Consider the following 11,132-nt stretch of genomic DNA (forward strand, 5'->3'; position numbering starts at 1 on the left):
CGATGGTGGTGGTGGTGGTGGTGGCGGTGGTGGTGGTGGTGGGGCGGCGATTGTGGCTGGGCTGGCGAATGAGTTTGGGATGGTGCAGCGCTGCAGGGGCAGAGTGGTGACCGGTGGTAGTGGCGGTCGTGCTGGTGGTGGTGCTGGTAGTGGTGCTGGTGGTGGTGGTGGTAGTGGTGGTGGTCGTGTTGGTGGTGGTGCTGGTAGTGGTGGTGGTGGTAGTGGTGCTGGTGGTGGTATTAGTGGTAGTGGCAGTGGTGGCGTCGTGTTGGTGGTAGTGTTGGTGGTGGTCGTGGTGGTGCTGGTGGTAGTGGCGGTCGTGTTGGTGGTAGTGGTGGTGGTGGTCGTGGTGGTAGTGCTGGTGGTGGCGGTGCTGGTGGTGGTGGCGGTGGTGGTGGTTGTGTTGGTGGTGGTAGTGGTGGTGGTGCTGGTGGTAGTGGTGCTGGTAGTGGCGGAGCTGGTGGTGGTGGTAGTGGTGGCGGTCGTGTTGGTAGTGGTGCTGGTAGTGGTGGTGGTGGTGCTGGTGGTGGTCGTGTTGGTGGTAGTGGTGGTGCTGGTGGTAGTGGTGGTGCTGGTGGCGGTGGTCGTGTTGGCGGTGGTGCTGGTGGTAGTGGTGGTGCTGGTGGCGGTGGAGCTGGCGGTGGTGGAGCTGCCAAACGGACGACTCTTCCGACGGATGATGTCGGCATCGTTGCCACTTTGCTGCCACGAAAATCTCCAGCCGACGACGATGATGACGACCATGATGATGATGAAGATGATGACGAAGATGACGACGATGATGATGATGAAAGATGATGAGGAGGCTAAACCCGCTGCTACGTTGCAGGAAGATGATGTAGAAGATGGTGACGGGGATGGCGACGATGGCGATGATGGTGATGATGGTGATGATGGTGATGGTGGCGATGGTGGCGATGGTGACGATGATGATGGTGGAGGAGGTGGAGGTGGAGGAGGAGGTGGAGGAGGTGGAGGTGATGGGAGCCGCCCCGACTCAAACCCAGAGGAGGAGGGAGTCTCGCTGCCCCGAGTCGACCAATCAGGTGCTCGCACAGCGATCGGCCAATCGGATGAGAGTATTGCAACCGTGGGGGGGGGGGGGGGCGGCACTCCAGTAAATCGACCAATCGGAGGCTTTCTCTTGGCGAAAAGACCGTGCCGCGAACCGACCAATCGGGTGCGAGTAGTGCAGCCGTGTGGGGCGGTCTTACGGGCATCGTCATGAATGGACCAATGGGAAGGCTTTCTCTTGGCGCACGGCTGACCAATTGGATCGGTTCTCACCCTCCTCCCCGCCCCCCCCCCCCCCCCCCCCCGCGAGCAGAGAGGACGGACGGAGATGAGATGGTGGACGATGAGATGGTGGACGAGGAGATGGTGGACGAGGAGATGGTGGACGAGGAGATGGTGGACGAGGAGATGGTTTCCGGACCCTGCAGCGACGTCGCCGCCACCTGCGACATCATGCAGGTGAGCGGGGGAGTCTCGAGCCAGCGTGCCAGGCTAGGTGCACCTTGAAGGGGGATGTAGCGGTCATCTCAGTCGGTCGAACCCACGGCGCCTGCAGGGTCTGCCCCGTGACCTCCTCCTGCACCTAGCCTGGCACAGCAGTCAACCCACGGCACCTGCTGGGTCTGTTCTGTGGCCTGCACCTAGCCTGGCACAGCAGTCAACCCACGGCACCTGCTGGGTCTGCCCCGTGACCTCCTCCTGCACCTAGCCTGGCACAGCAGTCAACCCACGGCACCTGCTGGGTCTGCCCCGTGACCTCCTGCACCTAGCCTGGCACAGCAGTCAACCCGTGGCACCTGCTGGGTCTGCCCCGTGACCTCCTCCTGCACCTAGCCTGGCACAGCAGTCAACCCACGGCACCTGCTGGGTCTGCCCCGTGACCTCCTGCACCTAGCCTGGCACAGCAGTCAACCCGTGGCACCTGCTGGGTCTGCCCCGTGACCTCCTGCCAGCGGGGCGTTCGACACTTCACGTGGTAGCCTCAAGGTGCACATGGCCTGGCACAAGCGTCGTGGTGACGTCACCGCCACTTAGTGGCGAATGGCGGTTGTTGTTGTTGTGTACATGTGTGTGTGTCACTGTGTGTCACTGTGTGTGTGTCACTGTGTGTGTGTGTCACTGTGTGTGTGTGTCACTGTGTGTGTGTGTCACTGTGTGTGTGTCACTGTGTGTGTCACTGTGTGTGTGTCACTGTGTGTGTGTGTCACTGTGTGTTTCACTGTGTGTGTATCACTGTGTGTGTGTCACTGTGTGTGTGTGTGTGTCACTGTGTGTGTCACTGTGTGTGTGTCACTGTGTGTGTGTCACTGTGTGTGGTCACTGTGTGTGTGTGTCACTGTGTGTGTGTGTCACTGTGTGTGTGTCACTGTGTGTGTGTCACTGTGTGTGTCACTGTATGTGTCACTGTGTGTGTGTGTGTGTCACTGTGTGTGTGTGTCACTGTGTGTGTCACTGTGTGTGTCACTGTGTGTGTCACTGTGTGTGTGTGTGTCACTGTGTGTGTGTCACTGTGTGTGTGTGTGTCACTGTGTGTCACTGTGTGTGTGTCACTGTGTGTGTGTGTGTGTCACCGTGTGTGTCACTGTGTGTGTCACTGTGTGTGTGTGTGTCACTGTGTCACTGTGTGTGTGTCACTGTGTGCGTGTCACTGTGTGTATGTCACTGTGTGTGTTTGTCTGTGTGTGTCACTGTGTGTATGTCACTGTGTGTGTGTCACTGTGCGTGTCACTGTGTGTATGTCACTGTGTGTGTTTGTCTGTGTGTGTCACTGTGTGTATGTCACTGTGTGTGTGTGTTTGTGTGTGTGTGTCACTGTGTGTGTGTCACTGTGTGTGTGTCACTGTGTGTGTGTGTGTCACTGTGTGTGTGTGTGTCACTGTGTGTGTGTGTGTCACTGTGTGTGTGTCACTGTGTGTGTGTGTCACTGTGTGTGTGTGTCACTGTGTGTGTGTGTGTCACTGTGTGTCACTGTGTGTGTCACTGTGTGTGTGTCACTGTGTATGTCACTGTGTGTGTGTCACTGTGTGTGTCACTGTGTGTCACTGTGTGTGTGTGTCACTGTGTGTCACTGTGTGTGTGTCACTGTGTGTGTCACTGTGTGTGTCACTGTGTGTGTGTCACTGTGCGTGTCACTGTGTGTGTGTGTGTCACTGTGTGTGTGTCACTGTGTGTGTCACTGTGTGTGTGTGTCACTGTGTGTGTGTCACTGTGTGTGTGTCACTGTGTGTGTCACTGTGTGTGTGTCACTGTGTGTCACTGTGTGTGTCACTGTGTGTGTCACTGTGTGTGTGTGTCACTGTGTGTGTGTCACTGTGTGTGTGTGTTACTGTGTGTGTCACTGTGTGTGTGTCACTGTGTGTGTCACTGTGTGTGTGTGTGTCACTGTGTGTGTGTCACTGTGTGTGTGTGTCACTGTGTGTCACTGTGTGTGTGTCACTGTGTGTGTCACTGTGTGTGTGTGTGTCACTGTGTGTGTGTCACTGTGTGTGTGTCACTGTGTGTGTGTGTCACTGTGTGTGTGTGTGTCACTGTGTGTGTGTGTCACTGTGTGTGTGTGTGTGTGTCACTGTGTGTGTGTCACTGTGTGTGTGTGTGTGTGTCACTGTGTGTGTGTGTCACTGTGTGTGTGTGTGTCACTGTGTGTGTGTGTGTCACTGTGTGTGTGTCACTGTGTGTGTGTGTGTCACTGTGTGTGTGTGTCACTGTGTGTGTGTGTGTCACTGTGTGTGTGTGTGTCACTGTGTGTGTGTGTCACTGTGTGTGTGTGTGTCACTGTGTGTGTCACTGTGTGTGTCACTGTGTGTGTGTGTGTCACTGTGTGTGTGTGTGTGTCACTGTGTGTGTGTGTGTCACTGTGTGTGTGTGTGTCACTGTGTGTGTGTGTGTCACTGTGTGTGTGTGTGTCACTGTGTGTGTGTCACTGTGTGTGTGTGTGTCACTGTGTGTGTGTGTGTCACTGTGTGTGTGTGTGTCACTGTGTGTGTGTCTGTCACTGTGTGTGTGTGTCACTGTGTGTGTGTGTGTCACTGTGTGTGTGTGTCACTGTGTGTGTGTGTGTCACTGTGTGTGTCACTGTGTGTGTCACTGTGTGTGTGTGTCACTGTGTGTGTGTGTGTCACTGTGTGTGTCACTGTGTGTGTGTGTGTCACTGTGTGTGTGTGTCACTGTGTGTGTGTGTGTCACTGTGTGTGTGTGTGTCACTGTGTGTGTGTGTGTCACTGTGTGTGTGTCACTGTGTGTGTCACTGTGTGTGTGTGTGTAGGAGTTGATGAGGCAGAGTGGACAAACACTACGTGTGGTCACTCACCTTCTGTGTGTGTGTGTCACTGTGTGTGTGTCACTGTGTGTGTGTCACTGTGTGTGTGTGTCACTGTGTGTGTGTCACTGTGTGTGTGTAGGAGTTGATGAGGCAGAGTGGACACACACTACGTGTGGTCACTCACCTTCTGTGTGTGTCACTGTGTGTGTGTCACTGTGTGTGTGTGTGTGTCACTGTGTGTGTGTCACTGTGTGTGTGTCACTGTGTGTGTGTGTGTCACTGTGTGTGTGTGTCACTGTGTGTGTGTGTGTCACTGTGTGTGTGTGTGTCACTGTGTGTGTGTCACTGTGTGTGTGTGTGTGTGTCACTGTGTGTGTGTGTCACTGTGTGTGTGTGTGTCACTGTGTGTGTGTGTGTCACTGTGTGTGTGTGTGTCACGGTGTGTGTCACTGTGTGTGTCACTGTGTGTGTGTGTCACTGTGTGTGTGTGTGTCACTGTGTGTGTCACTGTGTGTGTGTGTCACTGTGTGTGTGTGTGTCACTGTGTGTGTGTGTCACTGTGTGTGTGTGTCACTGTGTGTGTGTGTGTCACTGTGTGTGTGTCACTGTGTGTGTGTGTGTCACTGTGTGTGTGTGTCACTGTGTGTGTGTGTGTCACTGTGTGTGTGTGTGTCACTGTGTGTGTGTCTGTCACTGTGTGTGTGTGTCACTGTGTGTGTGTGTCACTGTGTGTGTGTGTGTCACTGTGTGTGTCACTGTGTGTGTCACTGTGTGTGTGTGTCACTGTGGTGTGTGTGTGTCACTGTGTGTGTCACTGTGTGTGTGTGTCACTGTGTGTGTGTGTGTCACTGTGTGTGTGTGTCACTGTGTGTGTGTGTGTCACTGTGTGTGTGTGTGTCACTGTGTGTGTGTGTGTCACTGTGTGTGTGTCACTGTGTGTGTCACTGTGTGTGTGTCACTGTGTGTGTGTAGGAGTTGATGAGGCAGAGTGGACAAACACTACGTGTGGTCACTCACCTTCTGTGTGTGTGTGTCACTGTGTGTGTGTCACTGTGTGTGTGTCACTGTGTGTGTGTGTCACTGTGTGTGTGTGTGTCACTGTGTGTGTGTAGGAGTTGATGAGGCAGAGTGGACACACACTACGTGTGGTCACTCACCTTCTGTGTGTGTCACTGTGTGTGTGTGTCACTGTGTGTGTGTCACTGTGTGTGTCACTGTGTGTGTGTCACTGTGTGTGTGTGTCACTGTGTGTAGGAGTTGATGAGGCAGAGTGGACAGTCACTACGTGTGGTCACTCACCTTCTGCTGAAGACGTCTGGAGACGTGGAGACGACCAGAGCCATTCTGTTGGCACACCGGGACCTTATGGTAACAACATCAACACCATCAACAACATCAACAACATCAACAACATGAACATCAACATCATCAAACAACATCAACATCATCAACAACATCAACAACATCAACAACATCAACAACATCAACATCAACAACATCAACATTATCAACAACAACATCAACAACATCAACAACATCATCAACAACATCAACATCAACAACATCAACATCAACAACATCAACATCAACAACATCAACATTATCAACATTATCAACATTATCAACATCAACAACATCATCAACAACATCAACAACATCAACAACATCAACATCAACAACATCAACATTATCAACAACAACATCAACAACATCAACAACATCATCAACAACATCAACATCAACAACATCAACAACATCAACATCAACAACAACATCAACAACATCAACACCATCAACAACAACACCATCAACACCATCAACAACATCATCAACACCATCAACAACAACAACATCAACAACATCAACAACATCAACAACATCAACAACATCAACACCATCAACATCAACAACATCAACAACATCATCAACAACAACATCAACAACATTATCAACAACATCAACAACATCAACAACATCAACAACAACATCAACAACATCAACAACATCAACATCAACAACATCAACAACAACATCAACAACATCAACAACATCAACAACATCAACAACATCCACATCAACAACATGAACATCAACAACATCAACAACATCACCATCATCATCGCCATCAACACCATCAACACCATCACCATCACCACCAACATCATCATCACCATCATCACCACCATCACCACCATCAACACCATCAACACCATCACCAGTACCACCACCATCACCACCAACACCACCACCATCACCACCATCAACATCACCACCATCAACACCATCAACATCACCAACATCACCAACATCACCATCACCAGTACCATCAACATCACCACCACCAGTACCACCATCACCACCATCAACATCAACAACATCACCACCACCATCACCAGTACCATCAACATCACCATCAACACGATCATCACCACCACCATCATCACCACCACCATCACCACCACCATCAACATCACCAGTACCACCAACATCACCACCACCAGTACCACCATCACCACCCTCACCACCATCATCACCATCATCATCACCACCATCATCACCATCACCATCACCACCATCAACACCATCAACACCATCATCACCATCATCACCAGTACCATCACCACCATCAACATCACCACCATCACCACCATCATTACCACCACCATCAACATCAACAACATCACCACCATCACCAGTACCATCAACATCACCATCACCACCATCACCACCATCATCACCAGTACCATCAACATCACCAACAACATCACCACCACCACCACCACCATCAACATCAACAACATCACCACCATCACCACCATCATCATCAACATCAACAACATCACCACCATCACCAGTACCATCAACATCACCATCAACACCATCACCATCATCACCATCATCACCAGTACCATCACCACCATCAACATCACCAGTACCATCATCCCCAGTACCATCAACAACATCACCATCAACACCATCATCATTACCATCATCATCACCACCATCAACACCACCATCACCACCACCATCATCAACATCACCACCATCACCACCATCATCATCACCACCATCATCATCACCATCACCACCACCATCATCAACATCACCACCATCATCACCATCACCACCATCATCACCATCATCATCACCACCATCATCACCATCATCATCACCACCATCATCACCATCATCATCACCATCATCATCACCACCATCATCACCATCATCATCACCACCATCATCACCATCATCATCACCATCATCATCACCACCATCATCACCATCATCATCACCACCATTACCATCATCATCACCACCATCATCACCACCATCATCACCATCACCATCAACATCTCTCAGGGTCTGGGATTGAACCCACGACCTCCTGCAGACCAGGCGAGGTAGTCAACATCTCTCAGGATCTGGGATCGAACCCACGACCTCCTGCAGACCAGGCGAGGTAGTCAACATCTCTCAGGATCTGGGATTGAACCCACGACCTCCTGTGCACCAGGCGAGGTAGTCAACATCTCTCAGGGTCTGGGATTGAACCCACGACCTCCTGTGCACCAGGCGAGGTAGTCAACATCTCTCAGGGTCTGGGATTGAACCCACGACCTCCTGCAGACCAGGCGAGGTAGTCAACATCTCTCAGGGTCTGGGATTGAACCCACGACCTCCTGTGCACCAGGCGAGGTAGTCAACATCTCTCAGGATCTGGGATCGAACCCACGACCTCCTGCAGACCAGGCGAGGTAGTCAACATCTCTCAGGGTCTGGGATTGAACCCACGACCTCCTGCGCACCAGGCGAGGTAGTCAACATCTCCTAGCCACAGTGATGACGTTCATCAGCACTTGCCCCAGCAGTCTGCGTGAGCTACACGGTGGTGGTGAACGCCTTTGTCTGTGCCTGGCAGTTGAGAAGCTGTGGAGAGTTGCGGATGACGGAGTGTTGCTGTCTGGGAGCTCGGAGTCTCGGCTCCGGCTGCAGAGAAAATACGGAGCGGAGTCGGTCACCCGGAGGCTCCAGTTCTTGCAGTAGTCCACCCCACACACTCACTCACACTCACTCAGTCACTCACTCAGTCACTCACTCAGTCACTCACTCAGTCATACACTCAGTCACTCACACACTCACTCACTCACACTCACTCACACGGAGTCTCGACTCCGGCTGCAGAGAAAATACGGAGCGGAGTCGGTCACCCGGAGGCTCCAGTTCTTGCAGTAGTCCACCCCACACACTCACTCACACTCACTCAGTCACTCACTCAGTCACTCACTCAGTCACTCACTCAGTCACTCACTCAGTCACTCACACACTCACACACACTCACTCACGCTCACACACTCACTCACACTCACTCACTCATTCACTCACACACACTCACACACACTCACTCACACACACACTCACTCACACTCACTCACACGGAGTCTCGGCTCCAGCTGCAGAGAAAATACGGAGCGGAGTCGGTCACCCGGAGGCTCCAGTTCTTGCAGTAGTCCACCCCACACACTCACTCACTCAGTCACTCAGTCACTCACTCAGTCACTCAGTCACTCACTCACTCAGTCACTCACTCAGTCACTCAGTCACTCACTCAGTCACTCACTCACTCACTCAGTCACTCACTCACTCAGTCACTCAGTCACTCATTCACTCAGTCACTCAGTCACTCACTCACTCAGTCACTCACTCACTCAGTCACTCACTCAGTCACTCACTCAGTCATACACTCAGTCACTCAGTCACTCACTCAGTCACTCACTCACTCAGTCACTCACTCAGTCACTCAGTCACTCACTCAGTCACTCACTCAGTCATACACACACTCACTCAGTCATTCACTCTCACTCACACTCACTCACTCAGTCACTCACTCAGTCACTCACTCACTCAGTCATACACACACTCACACACACTCACTCACACACACTCACACTCACACACACTCACTCACACACACTCACACTCACTCACTCACACACACTCACACACACTCACACACACTCACTCATTCACACACACTCACTTACACATTCACACTCACTCAGTCACTCACACACACTCACACGCACTCACTCAGTCACTCACACTCACACACACTCACTCACTCACTCTCACACTCACTCACTCATACTCACACTCAATCGTACTCACACTCACTCACTCACACTCACTCAGTCATACACACACTCACCCTCTCACTCTCTCACTCACTCTCACACTCACTCACTCATATTCACTGACTCACACACTCTCACACTCTCACACTCACTCACTCACACTCACTCACTCATACTCACACTCAATCATACTCACACTCACTCACACTCACTCAGTCATACACACACTCACCCTCTCACTCTCTCACTCACTCTCACACTCACTCACTCATATTCACTGACTCACACACTCTCACACTCACTCACTCTCTCACTCACTCTCACACTCACTCACTCATATTCACTGACTCACACTCACTCACTCACACTCACTCACTCACACTCACTTACTCTCACCTCACACTCACTCACTCGCAACAACAACAACCGCCATTCGCCACTAAGTGGCGGGTGACGTCACCACGACGCTTGTGCCAGGCCATGTGCACCTTGAGGCTGCCACGTGAAGCGTCGAACGCCCGCTGGCAGGAGGTCACGGGGCAGACCCAGCAGGTGCCACGGGTCGACACACACTCACTAACTCACTCACTCACCCACTCACCCACCCACTCACTCACCCACCCACTCACTCACTAACCCACTCACCCACCCACTCACCCACTCACTCACACTTGCTCACACCCACTCACTCACCCACTCACTCACCCACCCACCCACCCACTCACTCACTCACTCACCCACCCACTCACCCACTCACTCACTCACCCACCCACTCACCCACCCCCCCACTCACTCACTAACCCACTCACCCACCCACTCACTCACTCAACCTCACCCACTCACTCAACCTCACTCACTCACACTCACTCACCCTCACGCTTCCTCACTCACACTGTCACTCACTCACCACGACTGCAGTGTTTTGTCAATGTTTGTATAAATTTCCAATTAAAACGTTTTGAAAGTGAAAAGAAAAATGATTTCTCTCATCGTCATCACCAAGTCCACACACATTGTTAGAGAAGGGAGTGAGATGGAACAGATGGAGATTAGTCCACACACGGGGGTAGAAGGTGGAGTGAGATGGAACAGATGGAGATTAGTCCACACACGGGGTAGAAGGTGGAGTGAGATGGAACAGATGGAGATTAGTCCACACACGGGGTAGAAGGGAGTCAGATGGAACAGATGGAGATTAGTCCACACACGGGGTAGAAGGGAGTCAGATGGAACAGATGGAGATTAGTCCACAACACACACCTCCACACATCACACACACTCTACACACACCAAACACACACCGCACACCACACGAACCACACACACCACACACACCACACATACACAACACACACCATACACACGCCACACACACCATACACACGCCACACACACCAAACACACACCGCACACCACACGAACCACACACACCACACACACACATACACACCAAACACACCACACGAACCACACACACCACACATACACACCACACACAACACACACCAAACACACGAAACACACCACACGAACCACACACACCACACATACACACCACACACAACACACACCATACACACGCCACACACACCAAACACACACCAAACACACCACACGAACCACACACACCACACACGACCCACACACACACACCACACGAACCACACACACCACACAACAACCGCTTGTGCCAGGCTATGTGCACGTTGAGGCCACGTGAAGTGTCG

General features: G+C 51.9%; 2 protein-coding genes across 2 annotated transcripts; both read left to right on the forward strand.

Annotated features, from left to right (window-relative positions):
* The first annotated feature begins 6 nt into the window (after nucleotides 1-6).
* On the forward strand, nucleotides 7-5,534 carry LOC144741269 (uncharacterized). Its single transcript, XM_078623861.1, has 4 exons — nucleotides 7-1,046; nucleotides 1,328-1,473; nucleotides 4,277-5,004; nucleotides 5,528-5,534. Exons 1-4 carry the CDS (start codon nucleotides 80-82, stop codon nucleotides 5,532-5,534), a joined length of 1,848 nt encoding a protein of 615 aa, XP_078479987.1. The 5' UTR covers nucleotides 7-79.
* On the forward strand, nucleotides 1,491-9,701 carry LOC144741268 (uncharacterized). Its single transcript, XM_078623860.1, has 3 exons — nucleotides 1,491-2,001; nucleotides 5,528-5,641; nucleotides 8,193-9,701. Exons 2-3 carry the CDS (start codon nucleotides 5,534-5,536, stop codon nucleotides 9,684-9,686), a joined length of 1,602 nt encoding a protein of 533 aa, XP_078479986.1. The 5' UTR covers nucleotides 1,491-2,001; nucleotides 5,528-5,533; the 3' UTR covers nucleotides 9,687-9,701.
* The last annotated feature ends 1,431 nt before the right edge of the window (nucleotides 9,702-11,132 follow it).

This window comes from Lampetra planeri, unplaced genomic scaffold (genome assembly GCF_965212315.1).
Source record: "Lampetra planeri unplaced genomic scaffold, kcLamPlan1.2.h2 scaffold_488, whole genome shotgun sequence".
Classification (NCBI taxonomy): Eukaryota; Metazoa; Chordata; class Hyperoartia; order Petromyzontiformes; family Petromyzontidae; genus Lampetra; species Lampetra planeri.

Bases quoted from the DNA above. Each gene is read 5' to 3' on its own strand.
- LOC144741269 (XM_078623861.1), top strand. From the start codon at position 80: ATGGTGCAGCGCTGCAGGGGCAGAGTGGTGACCGGTGGTAGTGGCGGT. The intron at 1,047-1,327 runs GTGCTCGCACAG...CCCCGCGAGCAG, and splicing joins GCCCCGAGTCGACCAATCAG to AGAGGACGGACGGAGATGAG. The intron at 1,474-4,276 runs GTGAGCGGGGGA...GTGTGTGTGTAG, and splicing joins CCACCTGCGACATCATGCAG to GAGTTGATGAGGCAGAGTGG.
- LOC144741268 (XM_078623860.1), top strand. From the start codon at position 5,534: ATGAGGCAGAGTGGACAGTCACTACGTGTGGTCACTCACCTTCTGCTG. The intron at 5,642-8,192 runs GTAACAACATCA...TGTGCCTGGCAG, and splicing joins TGGCACACCGGGACCTTATG to TTGAGAAGCTGTGGAGAGTT.